This window comes from Dermacentor variabilis, chromosome 1 (genome assembly GCF_050947875.1).
Source record: "Dermacentor variabilis isolate Ectoservices chromosome 1, ASM5094787v1, whole genome shotgun sequence".
NCBI lineage: Eukaryota > Metazoa > Arthropoda > Arachnida > Ixodida > Ixodidae > Dermacentor > Dermacentor variabilis.
In genome coordinates this window covers 290,703,564-290,726,265 of record NC_134568.1, presented here as the reverse complement: position 1 = coordinate 290,726,265, position 22,702 = coordinate 290,703,564, and the positions used below count along the sequence as shown (strand labels likewise).

The following is a 22,702-nucleotide window of genomic DNA, read 5'->3' as shown; positions in this document are numbered from 1 at the left end:
AAAAAGAGAAGCAGTTATCATTCACCTGTGTCATGCGTGGAGTATCAGTGGTCACTGAGCATTATCACTTCTGAATTTGCTGAGGCTGGCTTACACTGATTACTATAGTTGCAGCATTTTTCTGCCTTCATTGCACGTTTCTGTAAAGCTTTGTACCAGTAGCAGGTACAGTGCACCAATGTCTATTGCCGGAGCCACACTACTTGAAAGCAGGAATTTCCATGCTCAGTGTTGTCTTGTTATATATTATGGGTGTAGAGATACAAAGCTCGGTTATCACTCATTGTAACAGGAACGCAAAGTGCATACCTCTTGTAGGAAATCTGGGGCGGTATTCTCGGACAATGACTTTCAAGGATATTTTCTTTTTTGCAAGATTTCATGAGACTAGCACAGTTCATGTTCAGCGTCTACAGGCCACAGCATTCTTTCACTGTGCCAACTTTGCTAAGACAGTGTGACGCTGTCACTCAGACATCGACATGACAAGCGCTTGTCTCGTGAAATCTGACGAAAGCGAAAGTATCCCCTAAAGTCTTCTTCCAAGCATACCTCCCCTGTTTTGTCAGCATGAAAAGGCATCTACTGTAATTTATCATACCCATCTGTCCGTAATACTTGCGCTAGTTATGGTACACACAAAAGGACGCCACAATGTCCAAATGAATTTGGGTACTTTCCCTATGGTGTCTCTAATAGCCTGGTTGTATCTGTGAAACATAAGACTTTGTCAGTTAATATTGCATTCAGAGCAGTTTGCATTGGCCTCAAGACACTTGTAAACATGCAGAAACAGTTATTTTGATGAGAAGCCCTCAAACTATGTAGCGGTTATACTGAAGTATGGAAAGTGTAATCACAGTCAACTGTTATGAGCATTTGTATCAGGTAAGTTATCCCAGAGGTGCATGTTTAGGTGACATTATGATTTTTGTTCACTGTTTTCTGGTTTACATAAGCAAAAAAAAAAAAAAAAAACAAGCTCGATAGTCGGTGCTACATACAGCTATTCACAAGACTACCAAAAGCAGATGTCTCCAGTGTGGTGAAACAATGCCAAACTGTTGGAATGCACTGTCATGAAGATCTGTGCAATTCCTTACCACCACAAAGCCAGATGATGTTGACAGCATGCAAGTCATACTATCGTTCTTTCTGCTAAATCATGCCTGAATCAGTTCCCACTTTCTTTTTTCAGAGTGAGTATATTGGATACTGTGCAGGGCGTATAAATTATTTCAGACCCTGCAGTGGTAAGTGAATGCCTTGCTTAATTAGAACTTGTGTGGTACCAAGGAGCCTGGAAGTTGCACGATTTTCTTTTGTGTTTGCAAAGATGTTGCAACCAATAAAAGGGTGAAGTTCTTAGTCACTACAGCTCTCTCTCTCTCTCTTTTTTAATGTCAGTCTATGCATTGGCGTAGTCACGCAAGTGCTAGATATTAGAAACGTTGAAAGAACCTCAAATTGAAACGCAGATGTATGTATAGTTAATCTATCCCTTTGGGTATCACATTTAATTGAGTTGCAGTACTATTTGATTGAGTACTATCTAAACCTAGAGGTTCAGGCCTCTGGCATGATCTGATCATTATCAGCTTTATTTATTTTATAGTAGTCCTTGGAGTTGCTTCATTCTAATCCATACCCATACTGAGCGACCTATTAGGATCTGTAAATGCCGTTATTTACTTAAGTGCTATGTACTTGTCTGTGATTGCAGCTTTGCATTCAATGACCCTTGAGACTATCTGACAGACGCTACAGCTTTGCCGACTAAAAAAAAAAAAGAAATGGTTAGCTGGACAGCACCACAGCAGCAACTACAGTTGTTTTTTAAAAATCTTTGTCTAGGAGAAAGAGGGTAGACTGGATAACCATATGTGCTGCCTCTCTCTGCTGGCAGTATCAAGCTTTTCTACATGGTCATCCATGCAAATGTCATCATGGCATTAGCCACATAATGCTACTGCATTAAAAATGCAATTCATTTATTGCAAGAGTGCACAATTAGCACTTTTGACTGACAGAGGAAGAACAGTCAGCAAAGCCAGTGTTATCTTTGTCCCTATTAATGCCATATGCACATCGAATATAACCACAAGAATGTTCTACACATATTGCACAACATGAATGACAAGCAAGAAAGTGTGTGTGTGTACATGCCCTCTACCGGCTAGCCTACCTTACATAAAGAAATAAAGTGATTAGGCCTTGCTCATTTGACCAAAGCCTAATCATCTTAGTCAGTCACATGTCATGTCACTTGATGTGCCAGTCGTTTTCTTTTGTTACTGTTGAGACTGCCAATTTGCGTAATATCTTAACGGAATATGATTAAAAGCGTGCACATATAAGAGTGCCCTGTCGATGTATTTGCGGAAGCCAATCGCCTTTGTTCAGCCGTGAAGCCATGCTGAACTCCGACGTACGCCTCACATGTAGCGTTACGCAGTCGAGGCTTCGGTTGGCGGTGGACGGCAGCCTCTACATACAAAACACAGTGCGAAAAACAAGACGCGGTGCAACCAAACAAAGCAAACGTCCTATGTTCGGCAAATGCAAATATGCAATTGGCGACGCTAGCTTGCGGTGTAGGACGCGCTTTGGTCAACTAGCCGAGTGATATACATAGCTTGGAACCTTAAAAAAAGAAATCAGCTCTTAGTCTGCTAACGTTATTCTGCTTTCTTCTTTTTTAACCGCTTACACTGCGCCTGCAGCCGCGTGGTTTCCCTACTTTCTCGTTAAGCAAACGCTTACACTGAGCCTGCAGCCGCGTGGTTTCTTCGTAACAATGGCATAACTACATATATCTTTCGTAAAAAATTCTGTTACGAATTCAGTCATTTTCTGTTATTTAATAAGGTTTGCGTAAATGCTGCAGTCATTGTAAATGCGCCAAGCAAAAGAACGATTTTCGGTGCGAGCGTGACAAGCTATCGGCAAAACTGCCCTTGCCGATAGCAAACTACTACAAATTACGATGTCATTCCGACTCAGTTGTAAAAAGTACACCACGGCTTTTGCCAGCTTCACTGTTTCTGTAGGTATAACTTACCCCTCCTTTCATCCACGACGTTTCTCTATCGAGTCCCACATTTCACTAAAGTAACACCTCTTGTGTCCTCGCAGCACAACTCGTTCGAGCACTCGCAATGACGTTTGTTCTCACCACACAAATAGGCGGACAACTCGCGAAGACAACGACTGAACAACAGTAAAAATTTCCGCGTGCACGATTTGTCCACAACCGACACAAAACCGCCATCCCGCCTCAACATGAACGTCCAGGGAGCCGGCGTCAGTGCTTGTCCTTAGACAACGCAAAAATCCCCACATGGGCCCTGCATGTCCCTAATCTCTCAGTTGCGGCCAGTTTTCCGTGGTTGAGGAACATTGGTGCCTATGCACGACACACCGTGTCTTCGCGTTCCTTGTGGGGCTGGGTACAGTTGCTGAACGTCATTACACGAAGTCGCTGAGTCATATTTGCTCTTCCCGGCAATTTAGTTATATACTGCACCTAGACATGTTGCTTCGGTTTACATTAGCTGAGTGTGGGAGTGTTTTTGTAATGTTAAACTATATTTCCCCCTGTCAATCAAATAAAAGCAGAAAAAAGTTCCAGCCAGTAGCAGCATAAGCACGCGGCCAACTTTCGTGGAGGCACTTCCACGAAACCGGTGTGTCCAAGTTCAGCTTATTTACGAGCGAGGCTTCGCCTTTGTTTCACTCAGCCAATAAAACATGATGTAGATGTCTAGAAAAGTGACGTTGCCGTTTTCTCGTGGTCCTGTTACTTCAAAAATGCATTGCGCAGTCGAGTACAACGTACATTGACGCCATTGATGCGACTGTTCAATCCTGATAGCGCTACGCTCATATGGAATTCTGGGCTTGCGTGCATTTTCTCTGAGAAATACTCTGGAGCAATAGCGGATAGCATCTCCTCACGCGGATTCGTTTACCGTACGTCTTTCTAGCAGGCCGGAAAACATCTAGAAAACATGGAAAACATGGCTGCATTCACTTCGTAACTGCCGTAGCGCCTAAATGAATATGCGTAATTGCAACACAGATCTCATGAAGTTAACGTTGGATAATGTTTCAGAGTAAGACTTGTTGGCCTAGTTAGGTGCATGTTAATTCAGTTTTAAAAAGTATGGCGAAAAAAAAAAAACGTATGGCAACGGTACATATACATTTAAAAAAAAAAACGCACACAGGGGTGCTCTTTGTGCACCCCCTGTGTCTTGTTATCGTATGGTCATCTTTTTTTGTGTTGAATCTCAATTTCAAAAGTTCCTCCAAACTTATCCTCCCTGACACTAAATGCGTTTTTTTCTTTCTCCAATTTTTGTGACCACTTGTACAAAAAGCTCCTAGCTCCATTATGCATGTTCTGTCTGCCCCCTGTGCATATACGGCCGTCGTTCACTTTACCTGAAGGCTGAACACACGTACAGCCGGGAGCAAAAGTCTAGAGGCCACGGCGTCAACAAAGAAGGTAAATCTCTTCTAGCACAGCTCCGCAACCTGTAATTGCTTTAGTACATTACATCAGGTGAACAGGGAGGTGCACGTAGGCTGCCCCACTTGATTTCAGTTGGCTGCGAAAAAAAAAATATTTTTCGTCAATCTGTGGCCTCCAGACTTTCGCTCAGGACAGTACGTCTCCTGAGCTGAATGAAACTTCGAATCGATTATTTCTCATAGATCATCCGCGCGTGATGTGACCGTGTGCTACTCGCAGCACGTATACGCATGCAGTGTACTGGGCGAGACGTAGCAGAAACCTGCTGCAGCAAAGTTTTCTTGCCGTATGCTAGTGTTTCCAATGTGTCCTTTCGTGCCTAGCAACAGCTAAGAGGAGACGATATCACTGAAAGCTTGAACTCTGTAAATCGTGTAAATATTCCGTAAATAGATTTCCCCTTCGCTTCCTTCCGCAACAATATATATATATATATATATATATATATATATATATTCTTTTATTCTGGGACTGACTCACTTTTTTTTTTAAGCGCCACCGAAACTCTCGGGTCACTTCTGGTGCCGCCCGCTAGAGATACCTGTTAGGGGGTGGGGAAAAGGAAACGGTAATTGGCAATAACTCATTTGCACTGGAACCAGACACTGCTGTCGCAGTGAAGTACGATTTAGTACGATTGAATGCACAGTACACAATTTCTATGTTCGAATATACCATGTCTTTTTTTTTTATTTATTTTAAATACAATGCGAAACGCACCGCCAGAAAGAGGAACCGATGATCGTTTTGGGAACGCAGCCCCTCCAATGTTTCAGCGATGTACGAGCGTTACAGTGAACTGCCCAAAGGGCTCTGAGGATGCTCCTCGTCTCCTGTGGATATGTGAAGATAAAGACCACACGAAAGAAAGTGCTAAGTGCCGTGACCTACAACGAGCACGCCGTCGCCACACCACACGCATGAGCTGCCATCGGTAGGTGCAGGGACACCCGTGTGCAGAACCTTTATTTCAAAGCGCAGCTTTCTTTGTCTCTTCTGCCGACTTTCCGGGAGTCTGCGATCTTTGGTTGCAATGGTCTTGCAGCGCGTGCTTCTGTGTTACTTGCAACACCATCACGTGACGCTCGCCTCCGCGCATACAAGCCGGCGCGGCCGCGGCAGCGTTGCAGTTTGTGCGTATGGCACGTGCTGTGCTTGCTTTCCTATGCGACAAAAATGCAGGTGTTGGGCTGTGGGCGTGCCATGCGGCTGTAGAGGTCGCGTGCCGGGCTGTGATAGTGTAAACATTACAATCGTTCATAGCCTGAAGAGAGCGCTTGGACCTGGCGTCTCAACGGCGTGCTGGTCACGTACGCACAAATGGAGCACGTAAACGCGCCCGCAAAATGGCTCCAAAGCGTACGCCCAGCGTCGAGGACACCCAGGCCCGAAAGAAGCGTCGTGCGGAACAGGAGCGTCTTCACTACGCAGCGAAACGTAGTGCAGACCGCGAATGTATCTATACAACGTATACATACAGTTTTATAACAATTCGGTGAATTACGTACAGCCCCATAGTTCAATTAAAGTGTAACACTTCTGCCACGATGCGATATGTCCTATATGAGGCAATTATGATGACTCTCACAGATTGTGAACAATGGCGCACAGCGCCTCAAGCAAACACGCCTCGCTGTGTGTTCTGTGTACTACGCAAACAGCAGTGGCGCACGTAAGGAAACGTTTAACATCAACTCGTCACTCTCGTATTGGACTAAGCGCTGAAGAAATTACGCATTCGGCGCCAACGTCACCGCTAGTTATCGTCAATCAAAGCAAACAGCATACAAAGCTTCGCTTACATCGATTCCCACAACGCATGGGATCCGCATATTGTTTTCACCATCCACACGACTTTTCTTTTCTTACTTTACAGCAGAATCAGTTTTCGTCGTTCCTATGGGAGATTTAATCTTCTGAATGTTAGGGGAGTGATTATCCATGACGGGGCATTTCATATCCCTATCGCCGCCGCGAAGTGAATTCACCTGCGAAAGCGGAGTTAACCTTCCCTGGACGGGGGAGACTTTCCCCTTCGTTCCAAAAAGTTCCCCTTGCCAGCGGGGAGTTTCATGGGTCCTCCCCGCTTCAGGAATGCGTGACGCGGTCGTCACGTGCGTCCCCCTTGCAGCGGAAAGGTGGATTTTTCCCTTGCGAGGAGGTTCGTGCCACGACAGCGCCTGGCCATAGTGAAGCGAGGAGAAAAACGGAGAGGGAGAATCAGTTGTCATTACCCATTCCTTGCACAAACCTCTGTGCAATGGATCGCAGGGTGCGCATGTATTCGATCGATGGGTTTGAGTGATTCCATCGTTGATTACATGCTGGTTAGTCGTAAAACAAATGCAAGGTGAAAAAAATCTCCAATCAAAGCAGGCGTATATTGTAGTAGTGCTTTCGTGCTTTAAGACTAATTTTCTTCTTGCTGTTTTGTTTCCTACTCTTGCATTTCAAATGAAAAGACAGATGATACCATATGGTAATGAAACAATTCTGCAAAATTTATTCAGTTATAATAAAGGAATGGGGGCGGAGAGCGCGCACATCAATGAAGCCACCCTACCCACAAGCAAATGACCCTGTCGCCTTACACAAACCGTTGGGCGCTGAGCCCTCTCTACCCTTGTCCTACGGGAAGGAGAACGGCCGTGAACCCGATCGTACTCTCCCCCCAAGCCAGTCGCTGTAGCGTCCGACGGTCTCGACACCTACTGAAGCACGCAGTACTGAAATGCTGAATTCGCTGTGCCCGAAATAAGGGCCAAAAGACGCGGTGGTGTAGCACAGTAGTGTCGTTTGGGTTAGAGTTCCCGTTTCCATCATTTTTTTTTTATATATGTGTACAGGGTATTTCAGAAGATGCGTTCAAAATTCCTTAAAGGGCCCCTCGCGAGGCCACAGCAAATTTTGGTTATACGCTGGAAGTTACGTGCCCTCTAAGGAGTGATCTCCTGCAAGCATTTTTCGAATTTGTTTATTAATAGCAGATATATAAATATTTGAATTGCCACGAACCCACGATTTCAGGAGGCGAGCGTCACTGTCAACACAAACACTCTCTCCACTTGCCCCCCTCTAGCCTCCACAAGCATACCGGAGCTGGAGTATGCGTGACGAATACGTCACGGGCCCCGCTTTTTATTATTTATTTTGCTCTCTCGCGATTTTCCTGCGACGGTCTGGCGTGCGAGCTGTTGGATTTGTCTCGTTTCGCGCAGCGGACGATTTCGCGCGCTTGCGCGAGAACACCTGATTAGCGGTATAAGTCAGTGTCGCAGCACCGTGAGCAATCACGGGCAGTCTGGACTTCAGCACGCAGTGGTAGAACGGCGAGGCTCCGTACTACGTGCGTATTAGGAGCGTCCTGGGCGATAACCGCCAGCAAGGTGTAGAAGAGTGAGAGCCTGCTAGAGTCTCATCGCACTCTCTGTAAATGGAAATAATTCGCCTAAAATACTGTTCACGCCTCGTGTGTACTACTTCGCCCCCGACGAGCTGCACTGCAGGGACCTCATCCCTCAACACCACATGCGAGGAATAATTACTGCCTACTTTATCTTGTAGTGATATACTACTGTGAGCACTAGCAAAACAAACGCCACTCTATGGCCTTTAAACGAGTACACGTCTGGGTCTGCGCACTGAAGTCCCTTTTGCAGCAGGATCCTGTTACCAAGAAAATCCTAAAAGCAAATTTTGCAGTTGTCGGAAAATCGTCTGCTGTACGAGGAGACCGAACTGGCTTGTAACGGTGTAGTATATATTACTATTTATGTTGTGGTCTTTGCATTGCAAAAGCGTAAATTTTACAACAGGGGCCCCAAGCATTTTGCTCCCCCCCCAAAAAAAAAAAAACAATAGCGTCGAAGCCACTGCGCATGCGCGAGACGCAAACTGCGTTTGGGTTTGGCGTCGCGCACGCTACTTAAGGATTTAGCGGGAGCCCCAAAAGCTGCCCCAAAAGCCTTGCGTGAGCCAACATGGCAGCACCCATCGAATCGACGGCTCTAACCTGCAGCACCAAACTGGGTTCGATTCGTAGTAACGCGTGAAGTTCGCAAACTAGGAGAAGTGAATGCGGTTATCGCTTTCTCTCAACTAACATGTGTAATGAAGATTGGTTCATTAGACGCCGCTGATTCCGAATTCCATTGCCGATTTCATGACTCGTAGGCCTAACACGGCTTAACTTTGCTGGTGAACGCACGTAAAGTTGGTTACTCAAAACTAAGCGCAAAAAATTGCTTGTTGCTAATAGAATAACTGCTAAAATGTAAGTAAACGTGAAAACAGCTCCACTGAAATTTCGCTTCATATGTGCATTGGATCTGACTTTTTTTTTTTTCGCCATAGGAGGCGTTCTGTTCTCTATATAATCACTAACGTCTGCTCGAAGATAAGTAGCGCCTTTCATCGTTTTTTTTTTATAGTGCGATTAGCATTATTTGGGAACTCCACACAGTTTTCGGCATGCCTGTCTGCCTGTCTAATGGGTATACGGCGTCGAGATGCGCTGAGGGTACCGGGTTCGAAACCAATCGTTGGGTCAACTCGTGTTACTGGGTATATGTGACACCAATGTGGGTCACTTTTCAACGAACCTCTAGCTGTTACGCCAACTTGGAAAGATACTTCAAAAAATGTATTTAAGATAAGTTACTGAGTGTTGCGCGAGAAAGTATTTGAGTAGAGTACTAAATACTTACCAGAGGTATTTCGTTACATTGGAGATACTCCCAATATACATTTATTTGTGATGTTCGTAAAGAAGTACAACAAAACAGTATGGTGCCAGAAAGCTTTATTGGCGTACAAAATGAGTTTTCCGAAATTTTCGTCGGAGTGCTTGCCTTAGTTCTTAAAAACATGACTCCCTAATGCTGAAAAGGCACTCCACAAATGCGCTCTACGACTCGGCGACTTTATATCGCAGGAAAAGGTTATGAAGCGCGGAGTACTTCAACACAACTGTGAGTCACTTTGGCTCATTTTCACACAAGTACGCAGACAACACATGAGCAGCTGAAACTATAGTGTCTCCTACAGATGCCTCGTGCATTGCATTATAATTTTTGCTTTGTTGATTATCTGTCTCATTCTTTGTACTGCAACCAGTAAAAGCTGTTAGTCAAAGGTTCGCACATCTTAGCATCCCGGCATTTTCATCTATATGTTTCAGCGACGCCTGTGACTGTTAGTGACACCCAAACTACTGCAAAGTATGGAGCCTCACAGTTCTGCCGACTATAATTACTGCCCTATATAGCCGGGATTGGAGATAAAAAAGGGAAGCTGTAAAAAGATTTTCGGGCGACAGCTTCATGACCACCACGCAATAGCTTCAACCAGCTTAAACATCACTAGGCCACCACCACTCGAGTGGCGTCTAAAACCTCACCACTATCTTTGCACAAATTCAAAATAAAGCTATTCATTGTTTTCTCCCTTCCTCAGTGCGGCAGTCTCTCGGTTTCCCACATTCCGAAGGCGCAGCCAGACAATGCGCATTATTGCCACCGGTTCGACGCGACGGGTGAAATTTTCTTCTAGCACCGGGTATGCCTGTGCATTTTCGAGTTCCCAACTGGAAACGTTCAGCACGCGAACCCTATCGAGTGAGGCTAGCTTAGGGCTCTTTGAGGAATTATCAGGCATCGTCTGAGTGAGAGAGATACAGCAAAGAGAGGAAAGGCAGTGAGGTCAACCAGACGAGCGTCCGGTTTGCTACCCTACACTGGGGGAAGGGAAAGGGGAACAAAGAGACAAGCGGTATGGAGGCAACGCTGGTGTGCACATCGTCTGGGATAAGATTCATCTGTGTGAGGTTAGAAGAACTGATGAGCTTATACAGTGCTGACTAACGGCTACGTCGTTACCCGCCGTGGTTGCTCAGTGGCTATGGTGTTGGGCTGCTGAGCACGAGGTCGCGGGATCGAATCCCGGCCACGGCGGCCGCATTTCGATGGGGGCGAAATGCGAAAAACACCCGTGTGCTTAGATTTAGGTGCACGTTAAAGAACCCCAGGTGGTCAAAATTTCCGGAGTCCTCCACTACGGCGTGCCTCATAATCAGAAAGTGGTTTTGGCACGTAAAACCCCAAATATTAATTAACGGCTACGTCCTCCGGTACAGAGGCCTTCCAGGTGAGAGAATACGGGATAGGATGTGTAATTCGTAAGGACATAGGGGGCAACACTAATGAATTCTACAGCAATAATGAGATGATAGCAGCACAAGCCTATATACGCTCCAACCTCCAGTCATGATGAGGAAGACACAGAAAAATGGAATAGTCTTATGAATATGTTCGAATTAACAATGAGAAAGGTGCGAATTCGGTATATACTGTAGTCACAGGTGACTTGAAAAGAGAATTTAAGATATGTACAAGTCTGCCAGAGAGAAGCGCGAGAGAGAAGCCCAACTGCCGTAAACGCCTCATACATTACGAGTTTCGGCTGTGGCAGTACGGTGTGTCGCTACATTGCTTCAATGTTAATCGAATTAACGTCGACAGTCAGCCTGAGACTGTTTCTGCAGCAATTAAAAAAAATAGTTTTATCATATTGGCCAAGAGACTGCCAAAGTGAGCTGCGTGGCATTTTTCACGGCATTTTGCCTTTCATAGTGTATATGTACCAGCGTAGGAAAAAACTTTCAAACTTTACTTTCAAACTTTATTTCGCATTTTCCTTTGCAAAAAGAAAACGAAACCCAGTGCCCTTCCACTCTGTGAAGAAGAATGACCAACGAAGCTGTGTATGTGGGCCCCTTAATGGCGAACTACACTTCCGCCGAGGGTCGGCCCGACATTTCACCATCTTCGGGATTTTTTCTCCACCGGACACGATAGAGGAAAAAGTAGCCCATAATAGCTTAGCTGTGAAAAAAAAAATAAAGAAGAAGAAGCAAGGATATGTACTTGAATAATTCTCTCCGTCCTTGGACTGCTACACAGAAATCCTGTGCCGTTATGCGCAAATTTCGTTCACTGCATGCCCATACTCTTTTGAGATTTTCTCCGCTGTCTTACAGATCTTGTTAAAATTCCCCCAACTTTTTGTAATTTCCGTCAATCCTCCCATTCCTTGCGTATAGCTACACTTCCTCTTCACCGACCCCTTAGGCTACATGTCATCTTACAGAATCTCCGCGTGTCCTTCTGTTTTGTCTCTCTGTACCTCAAAAAATTTGCGACAAATATGCATAGCACGAGCCAGACCACAAGAAATTCGTTTCCAGCAGATATGCCGCTTTTAACCTGTATTTTCATTTTAGACAAACTAAATGTTGGTTGTCGTCACAGGACTTGTAAGCGGAGCCACAGCCCATTTCTTAGCGGTATGCGAGAGCAGCTGTACTTGGCACCGTCGTGGAAGTTGCTATACGTGCGCATAGAGGAACACTAGCACGCGGCTCGCGTTGCCGTGCGCTGCCGTCGCTGTGCGATCACGTTGCCGTACAGACAGATAGAGAAATGGGTCGTCTCGCCCTCCCCTCGGCATTTTCCTTCTGCATCACCAGAGAGATACTTATTTACCTTCAGCGCTTGTGGCTACCAGTCGCTGAGGCTGCGTCCCGTGACCATTGGCGACAAACCTAGTAGGACTTTCCGGTAGTTTCTCGCCCGTAGCCGCCGAGTGCCACATAAGTGCCCTAATCGTTTGCTCGTATCCATCTGGCCCACATCAGGCAGTAAATCTCTACGTTGAACCGAGTGCTGCAGTTGTGGCTGCACCTTGCGGTGAGTCCCTCTTGCATGCCGCCGTGCTGTGGCGACAGCGAAGGGCAGGGTTTCAGTGTATCGATACCTCTCCTAGCTATAAGAACAATCAGAAACAGCTTATAGGAGCCGGTGAATATTTTTTTTTTCTTGCTTTCTTAGGTAGCTTCGGACGTCGTAAATTAAGTACGATATGAAGTTTCATTTCCTTCAGAGCGCAACAAATAATTAGATCACTTTTTGATGCGACCAGTTCAAAGCGCGTGCCAATGAAGTGCAACGAGGCTTCGGTTGTCAAGAAGACATGTCACGGAAACACATCGCCAAAACGGCGGCGGTGGTCGCGCAGTATCATAACCTACGCGCTGGGTGCACGGGTCAGTGGTAAATTTGTAGCAAATGCTTGGCTATGAACTCAGTGGAGGTTCCATATGGGTATTTTATTGCGCGACCCAACAATGAGTATACACCGTGGGCCCTTCGGCGGCAAGTGACCAAACCACGCCTTTTCAGAAGCGGGCTGCGGTTGGGGTAGAACATTGAAAACCTTTCACCATGGGGTAGAAACCTGGCGAAGAGACGAAGTGCGAGAGCCGCAATGATAGCCGCACTTCTAGCTTGCCGTAAACGCTCGTCTCCTTCCACTCTCTCGGCCATGTTGCTGACTCAGGCTTCCGTGCACCTTACCGGCGCAGCAGTACCTGGAAGATTTCATCAGCCCAGCACTGAAGGATCACACCAGCGAGACTCTGAACTGAGGGTTTCTTCGCAGCTGTCTCATTATGCTAAATAAAGTGTTTATCTCCAAGAAAGGAAGAGCGGCGCGTATTCTGCTACGACGACGGCCGCCGCCGCGATGTGTGGGGACCCGGTATCACTTGACACTATCACTACGTACATACATTCGTCAGGCCAGGAGTTCACGAAAGTGCTACGCAACACGCTGTGTCCATTATATGTGACTTCAGAGTGGTGACCGAGTGCATAGTTAAATGCATACTTACAGACGCTGGGCGATTGGCGCACCGAAAATGCGTCGGAGCTTCGGAAGTTGCGTAGGCTTCATAATAGCTTGTATTGTTACCGATTCCCCATGTGCTGCAAGGCAGACACGGCATGGGAAGAAAGCTTGCAAATTGATCTCCCTCCTTCGACACAAACCGCATTTGAACAGCATTCCAACCGCCCTTCCAGTATTGACATTAAGGAGTTTCACAATTTATCTAAATGTTCACTCTTCACTGTGAGGCCTGGTGCTTCAAGCTGCTCGCTCTCCCACTACTTTGAAAACCATATTCCCAAGTAACGAAAAGACTGCCCGACGTCTCTGGCCGACTGCGAAACGGTTGGCCCGACTTCGGCAACCAATGTGCGTCCAATGTTGGAAATTGGCATATTAGCCTCAGATCGGCAACCGACGTAGGGCCCGACCACTGTGCCGACCACTGTGCCGACTTGGCTGTCGTCGGGCCCTTCTATTTGGCCAACGTAGCCGAGCGCGCGCGCCACATGTGGTCTAACTGCGGCCCTGACGACAATAATGGTCAGCATTGCTTCGGCCCGACACGGAGAGCCGACGTACCTTGCTTTTGGCGATCCGAGTAATCGTAGCATTTACGTCATCATGAGTCATTGCTTGTGTTGTGGTCGACATAGAAATGCTACACGAAAGCCAAGTGCTTCCTAGTCGCCTTTCCGGACACATAAATGACAGGCAGACGATTCTTATCCACGTCTTTATTTTTTGTATACCATATACCCGAACTTTTACGAAGTTTTCGGAGTTGCACGCAAAGTCTGTGGCGGGCTTCAAGCAGGCTCATGGCGCTTTCCTTCGTTCCCACCTCCATAGAACTGTCAGCCGCTCCAACCAAACAACGTTTTGTGATTCCACTCACTTATGTGAGTGAAGCACACGGAAAGCTGCTCCTCACAGATGCTGCAATAAAACAACACATAAGAAAACTGCCCCAGCTTTTGTTCAGCTGCAGGTTAGTCCCATTCTATTTGAACAATGGAAACATTCAAAAGGATGTCGTAAGCCATACATTCACGAGACCTTGGAAGAAACTAGGACAATATCAGCAAGGAAGCTGTGAAAATTAAGGTAGTAAGAGGGAGAGCGTTTCGGATAAAAAGACGCGGAAGACAATATTAGGTACGTGAAAGCTAAGAAGCTGTCAGGAAGAGTGGCTATAGACGAGACCAAGCGCTGCAGTACGGGAGAGTTAATAATAATAATAATATTTGGGGTTTTACGTGCCAAAACCACTTTCTGATTATGAGGCACGCCGTAGTGGAGGACTCCGGAAATTTTGACCACCTGGGGTTCTTTAACGTGCGCCTAAATCTAAGCACACGGGTGTTTTCGCATTTCGCCCCCATCGAAATGCGGTACGGGAGAGTTGGTATTAACATTAGCGAGAACACGACACGGTAACAAGAAAACACGTAGGCACATATGTACACGGGCTGCCTTATCTAGTTCGCGCGGCATGTTTACAACAGCATTGGCACCAATGCTGTTGTAAAACTGCCGAAGCGAAATACCGAGACGATGAGCGCCGAGATACGCAAACTGGCGAACAAGCATACTTCTGCCGAGGCAAGAGTGAAACGTGATATAGCCTGTATGGCACTGATGATAGCTGCACATTTTGTAGAATACAGATAACATGTATGGGTTATAAACAGAAACTGTATATACCATCAGGTATGATAGGGTTAAGCAGAATAAATTTATCAAAAAAAAAAAACAGCGACAGAATATGGATGTCTCAAGCTGAACGCACTTATAGGGCTGTCTTTTATTTAGGAAAGTACTAATACTGGACGCAGCGACATGCAATGAACGTCAGCTACTTTGCATGACAAGAGAAAAAGCAGCAGCTGATACCAACGTGCGTAATGTGCACAAGAAATTTTGTCGTCACGCGACATTTCTTTCTCAGAATGTGATTCATGATGGCCGTGAAGTTCTTGAAGGTGTGCTTCCTCCCCTGTGATCTCTTCCAGTAGTGCAGTTTCGCCTGCTAATCTGTTCTGAAGAAAAGCACGCACAGAATGACGGGTGTCGGTACCACCATATCTGGAAAAATAGTCCAGCTGCACGAACCAGCGCATGTAAAGTTAAAACACCCAAAATACGTGGTTTTTGTGGTCTAAAATTAATGGCTGGGATAAAAAAAATATGATGTCACTGTTATTTTCAGTGCTATAACTAGATACAACAGGTAAGTCTAGAAATAACGTTCTACAATAGAACTGTATATATGTCTGCAAAATTGTATCTGCGGCAGAATATAAATCAACAGAAAATTAAACACGAAGGCATTCATATTCAGCAGTGGCCTCCTTTCCACTCTTTCGCTCCACGCTAGCGTAAATGACCAGATTACGTATTCACATTTCTATTGAATTAGAGTTTCCTCAGTAGCTGGCCTTTGGGAGTCGCCACTAATAAAAGCGACCGGTGTGATAACGAAAACGTGTAATGTTCGTGTAATCGCGAACCACACGCATACGCAAGATAAGTTTTGTGAATGCACTCCCGGATAACGCGTACACCGACGTTTACGAGCTTAAAGCAGTCTTAATTATGAGTAACTGAGTCTAGGCTCATTGGTTCACGAGTCTCGAGTATAGAACTGTCACGAACAATCCATAAAGCGTAACAGATTTACCGTGTTTACAGCAGCAGCTGTTACATTCCTGGCCCGTTTGTCCGTCCATGTGACGTAACAGGGCCAAGTGTCGAGATGTGCTGTGCTTAAGAGACTACTGCCAGAAAACCAAAGAAGTTAACAAGTGCAAATTGCACGAATTTAAGAAAAATGTTCGTACAGCAATCTGCAGATAAGATTAAAGGGTCCGTGAATAAATCTTGACCGTCTTCGCGAAGTGTTAAACATCGAGGAATCGTTGAAGTGCCTTTTGTAAAGTGTCGGATCGATACAATGTGTAAACGATCGCAGTGCATCTAGGCACATTAACTTTGTATAAGAATAGGGCCGCCCGCTTTGAATAAGCCTCCCCCATTTCCCTTTGGATCCGCCATTGGAAACCACTGGCAGTTTTATGCAGCACATACCAAAGCGACAGTTATCGCTGATAAGTGGCATCCTTTCAAGTTGGTGAAATTTGCAGCCGTTAACTGGAGGTTCTGTATAAGACTCGATAAGATTGTTTTTCATTAAATCTCTATCCTGGAAAGTAGCGACACTCTTCCCCGCGCTCCGTTATCTTTCGCCGGGCGGCGCGCTGAGTAGTGACCACAGGCCCTTCCTGCCAGCCCCTTTCATAATAATCATCAGCCTGGCTACGCCCACTGCTAGGCAAAGGCCTCTCCCATACTTCTCCAACTACCCCGGTCATGTGCTAATTGGGGCCATGTTGTCCCTGCAAACTTCTTAATCTCATATCCGCCCACCTAACTTTCTGCCGCCCCCTGCTACGCTTCCCTTCTCTTGGAATCCACTCCATAACCTTTAATGACTATCGGTTATCTTCCCTCCTCATTACATGCCCTGCCCGTGCCCCCATTTATATTTTTTTATTTCAACTAAGATTTCATTAACTCGCGCTTTTTCCCTCAATCAATCTGCTCTCTTCTTATCCCCCTCCCCCCCTTAACATTACACCCATAATTCTTCTTTCCATAGCTCGTTGCGTCGTCCTCAATTTAAGTAGAACCCTTTTCGTAAGACTCCAGGTTTCTGCCCCGTAGGCGAGTACTGGTAAGACACAGCTGTTATACAGTTTTCTCTTGAGGGATAGTGGCAACCTGCTGTTCATGATCTGAGAATGCCTGCCAAACGCACAGCAGCCCATTCTTATTCTTCTGATTATTTCAATCTCATGATCCGGATCCGCGGTCACTACCTGCCCTAAGTCACTTAGGGCAGGTAGTGACCGTGGAAGTGGTAAGGGAATGCATATGATATGTATTCCCTTACCACTTCCAGTGCCTCGCTACCTATCGTAAACTGCTGTTCTCTTCCGAGACTGTTAAACATTACTTTAGTTTTCTGCAGATTAATTTTCAGACCCACCCTTCTGCTTTGCTTCTCCAGGTCAGCGAGCATGCATTGCAATTGTTCCCCTGAGTTACTAACCAAGGCAATATCATCAGCGAATCGCAAGTTACTTAAGTATTCTCTATTAACTCTTATCCCAATTCTTCCCAATCCAGGTCTCTGAATACCTCCTGTAAGCACGCCGTGAATAGCATTGGAGTAATCATATCTCCCTACCTGATGCCCTTCTTTATTGGGATTTTGTTACTTTCTTTATGGAGGACTACGGTGGTTGGAGTCGCTATAGATATCTTTCAGTATTTTTATATACGGCTCGTCTACACCCTGATTCCGTAATGCCTGCATGACTGCTTAGGTAGGCTTAGGAAATGTCGCCAATTGTTCATTCAAGTTGCCAAAAATGTCACCGGTGTTATGATTGGGGGTTCAATCCCATCGCTCGTGATCCGTTGTCAAGGTTGGAGTCGGGCATGAATTAGAAGGTAGGTGGCCCATGCCGATGTCCAACTTATCCACGCTGAGGACGTTGATGAAGGGAAGGACTGCTTCTCATCGAGAACGAGGAATATGGGTTTATTTACAGTATTTATATCAGTCTAACATGACTGCTTGGGAAAGTACATCAGTCTAACATGACTGCTTGAGAGAGAGTGTCCTGAGCAGCCGCACAACAGCGGTTTTTAAACACTCGGTCCTTTCCCGATACAAGGTGATGCGAACGTTCGTTTCATCGCCAACTAGCCGCCTCTCTGCGGCACGGTTTACACACACACACACGCACACACGCATACACACAGGTGCGAAGGTCCGGAGCCGACGTCAGAGGGGCCCCGTAGAACTCGGAGCCGTTCCGGGTAGCGCGTTGTCTTGCGTCTTGGCCGGTACGTGGGAATCAGCGCAAAACGGCGTTCCCGCGGCAACTCGCGCACCCGTAGCAGATCAGGTCCGCGTTGGGGAGTTTGGGAACAATAGTTGGCCCGCCGAACTCATTCCGTCACACCGGCGATGAGGCTAGAGGTTGGCGGCGATGCTCCCGAGATGTTGCTTCCACAGTCGCAACTGGGTGGCAAACTTGCACTGCAGCTGGCCGTTCTTAACAGCGCCTCCATGGCCCGGAAAATTTCGACTGTCTAGCGCAGATAACCGCTGGGCAGGAAGAGAACGGCTGGTGGCCAGGGGGTGATGTCTTGGCACGCAGTAACCACTTGTGCAATGATGTCACCGCCCCAAAACATCCAACAAGGACAGGCAACTGCAAAATGAACCCCAGAACACGGCTCTGCGCCGAGATGACGTACCTTGGCTCTCACTTTAGACCCGCTAGGCTTCAAAAAAAAAAAAACAAAAAAAAAACAAAAACAATATAAGTGCAGAAACAAAAAAATGCTGCATTTCGCTATGCCAATTTCTGAAGCAATTTCGTGCTGACAAATTCAGCAATCATGGAGGGAATCCTGCTAAATGAGGTGGGATCTTCTTGGCTTAACAACATTAACACTAGTAACCCTAAAATTTAGGCGGACCCTCAAACGCAGAATTCAAATTAGTCTGCTCAAACCATCCGCTTTGCTATGCAACTTTCCCTTCTTATATCTAACGGAGAAGTTGTACTCTTGGAGAGTGAGGCTCCATCGGAGCAAGCGGCCATTTTTGTGTGACATTTGATTGAGCCACGTCAGAGGACAGTGGTCGGTCTCGAAGATGAACTTCGCTCCGTACAAGTAACACGACAACTTCTGGGCGGCCCAAACTAAACAAGCGCATTCCTTCTCTGAAGCGCTGTAGGCTTCCTCTCTTACATTTAGTTTACGGCTGGCGTAGAGGATAGGATGCTCCTCGTTATCGTCAACGACCTGACTAAGTACCACGCCCTTACCTCTGTCGCTTGCGTCGCATTGAACTATGAATTCCTTTGTGTAGTCTGGCGCGCGAAGCACAGGACGAGAAACCAATAGCGTTTTCAAACTTTGGAAAGCGTTCTCTTTGTCCTTATCCCAGTGTACGTTACTCGGTGCTCCCTTTCGGAGGGCATCCGTTAATGGACTTGCCATTTGCGAGTAATTCGGAATGTACCGTTGATAGTACCCCACAAGTTTCAAAAATGAACGAAGGTCTGTTTTCGTGCGCGGCTGAGAAAATTCTCCAATCGTAGCTATTTTCAGCTCGGCCGGCCGTCTCATGCCCTGGCAGACAACATGGCCCAGATAAGTAACCTGCAAACTACCAAACCTACACTTTTCCGCTTTCATCGTTAAGCCGGCTTCCCTCAACCGTGAGAACACCTATTTGAGGTGCGATACGTCTTGTTACCAGCTGTCCGAAAAAATTGCTACATTATCAAGATAGGGCAAGGCGAACTCCTGCAAGTCTTTTAGGACAATATCCATTAACTTTCCATATCCATTCTTCAGTAAGTGTGAAAGCTTGGACAGGTTAATCACCATCATCAGCCTGGTTACGCCCACTGCAGGGCAAAGGCCTCTCCCATACTTCTCCAACTTAACCGGTCACGTGCTAATTGTGGCCATGTTGTCCCTGCAAACTTCTTAATCTCATCCGCCCACCTAACTCTGCCGCCCCCTGCTACGCTTCCCTTCTGTTGGAATCCAGTCCGTAACCCTTAATGTCGACCATCGGTTATCTTCCCTCCTCATTACATGCCATGCCCACGCCGATTTCTTTTTCTTGATTTCAACTAAGATGTCATTAACTCGCGTTTGTTCCCTCACCCAATCTGCTCTTTTCTTATCCCTTAACGTTACACCCATCATTCTAGCTTCTTTCCATAGCTCGTTGCGTCGTCCTCAATTTAAGTAGAACCATTTTCGTAAGCCTCCAGGTTTCTACCAAGTAGGTGAGTACTGGTAAGACACAGCTGTTATACACTTTTCTTTTCCCCGGTGTTTGTCGCTGGGTTATTCTCGACGGTTCATTAAACTACGGCTTGGTAGGCTGCCGGATCGTCGGTACGCAGTTGCCGCTTGCGCTCCGCTGCACGTACGAGCTCGTTCCCGGTTCTGCTCGCGGCGTTGCTGATCGAAAGGTGCCTGCTCCTCAGGAGTACGTATGACGCGTGGCCTATTTCGGAGCTGGCGAGAAACTGCTGCGCGCCCGCTCGGCTGCGACGGAGAGCAACGACGTCGCTACTGGCGCAGCCAATCACATGCCTCTCTCTCGCTTTTTTTTCATGCATTCGCACGGGGTTGCGCCGGAGGAGTTTTCGGCGTACAGGCGACAGACGGACGGTTTAATCGGCTAGCCATATACAGCTTCGCTGTAAAACATCGTGATCGCGCTAGCGCCTTATCTGCCGCACCTCGGTCGAAGTAACATGTCGTGTTTGGTGTTAGTTGGAAGCAAGCTGTGTTAGCTGTTGTCTTAGTGTAGATAAAGTGCACGGAGGGTTCCTTTTTTTGGCACAGCACAAAACCTATCACCAAAAAAGCTAATTGACAGCAGCGCAAATGGTTAAAGGTACATTTTGTTTTGTCCTAGTCGCCATGTTTTTCTCCAATGGGCAGAAGGTAAGATTGGTCCTTGCTTTGGGAGCTGCAAATGACAACATGAGGAAGGCCGCAAATATATATCAGTCTTGGAAGTGTGGCGGTAGACCAAACACGTCGACTATTATCAGAAATGATGAAAACCTGAGACAAACCGGCAGCTTCAAGAAATAGCGGCGTAGGACTTGATCTTTGAGTCCTAGCCTACGCATGGATGTTCTAGCATTCATGGCTTCAAACCCTCATGCTAGCGTACGGGACGTGGCCACCCAGGTTTAAGTTTCCAAGTCATCAGTTTGGAGGATTCTAAACGATGGCCTTTCACCTGTACCACTTTAACCAGCATGAATGCTTGGAAGATAGGGACCTGTAGAATCGTCTAGATTTCTCGAATTGGGCCCTCACAAATGCCGATGAGTCACCGTTCTTTTTGAGCAACATCATGTGCACAGATAAAGCCAATTTTCACAGAAACGCCCAGGTAAAGTTGCATAATGCACGCTATTGGAGAAACTAAATTTACGCTGGTGCTATAATCAGTCCATCTTCTTCGATCACACACTGACTGGGCAGCGTTACGTGGACGAAATCCTTGAAGAAGTAGCGGATGAGTTTCTTAGCAAAGTCCCACTGTCACGTTTTCCACTTCTGTGGTATCAGCAAGATGGAACACTAGCACACAGCAGCAGCCAATCACGAAACTGGCTGGATGCGACTTTCATGTGCAATAGGTTGAAAGGCACAGACCTGTAAATTGGCCGGTTAGGTCATCTGACTTCTCCCCACTTGATTTCTTTCCTTGAGGTTATATGAAAGATCGTACTTACATGATCGAGGCGGGCGTCAGATTAGCTCAAGACAAGGGTAACGGATGTCTGCTGTAGAATTCGAGCGTCGGTCATCAAGAAAGTCACTAAGATGTGATAAAGCAGACTCAGTACCGCATTGCAGGAGGACACCTATTCGGACGCGTCCTCTAGGCATCAATGGCACTTATGAATTCACAGATAATAAGGGCACACTGAAATCTCATGTATTTTTTTTTTTGTGCAGGCATCCCGATTGCCAATTCGGCTCATTTAGAAGTGACTATGTAGTTTCTTCAACGCATCGGCTTTGCCTTTTCTGTACACGTGGGTCGCTTCCTGGTCTGTTTATGTCACTTTTATTTTATGTCATGAAGCTGTTTTTTCAGAACGCATACACTTTCACGAAAAATAAAGCCGTCAGTTTAGCTTGACTTTGATCCGAAGCAAGTTTCTGGCGCGAAATATAGCTGCGTGCGCACTCTGCCGATGTGGTGCGAGTAAATCCGGAATTTTGAAACATGCTATGCCTATTACATTGCTCTTCGCGTTTTTTGTTCGTGGTCAGAGCGGCGCTTCGGCCGCGTTATCAAGGGGCTTTTGTTATCAATGTGATCAGTCTGCCTTGAGAGATGGATAATAAGGGTGACGTAGAGAGGAAGGAATAGCTGCAAAGCCGCGAAACCTGCTGTTGGCACTCCTTCCGAACCATTATTAAGGTGGTGCGCTCTCTCTTCGGGTTTGCAACAGGCGATGCAGTTGCTTTCAATCAGCTTATCTGAGGGCGCTGCTTTATGATGCGGGTGGGAGCGCAGTCATGTGGTATTTTGCATATTTCGTGAGGTTTGTTTGCCAGTAAGAAAAAATTGCACGTAATTAGTATGTCGCTGAAAACACAGCGGTTAGATGTCATTTATGGCTGCCTACAAATGCCTCATTGACACCTTGATAATTAGGACAGTACTTCTCGAGTTAGATAATTAATTGCATTTGTCTAATTAAACATCAGGAACGAAATAGTTACGGGTGGCTACTCCACTGTACTGGAAACAATATGCACAAGGTTTTCTTCGAGTAACGCAACTGCTCTTTGTCT

General features: G+C 46.3%; 1 protein-coding gene and 1 long non-coding RNA gene across 5 annotated transcripts in view; one reads left to right on the top strand and one right to left on the bottom strand.

Annotated features, from left to right (window-relative positions):
- The window catches only part of LOC142567368 (uncharacterized), a 996,706-nt gene extending 993,207 nt beyond the window's left edge, over window positions 1-3,499 (bottom strand). For all 4 annotated transcript variants that reach the window (XR_012825184.1, XM_075677836.1, XM_075677835.1 and 1 more), the window contains exon 1: window positions 3,062-3,499. Coding sequence is in view for 2 of the 4 variants with exons in the window: in XM_075677835.1 (XP_075533950.1) it covers window positions 3,062-3,073 (12 nt within the window). In the remaining 2 variants the exon portion in view is untranslated. The remainder of the gene's footprint in view (window positions 1-3,061) is intronic.
- LOC142567461 (uncharacterized) overlaps window positions 1-22,702 on the top strand; it is a 43,958-nt gene that overhangs the window by 11,731 nt on the left and 9,525 nt on the right. The gene's annotated exons all lie outside the window — the stretch shown is intronic.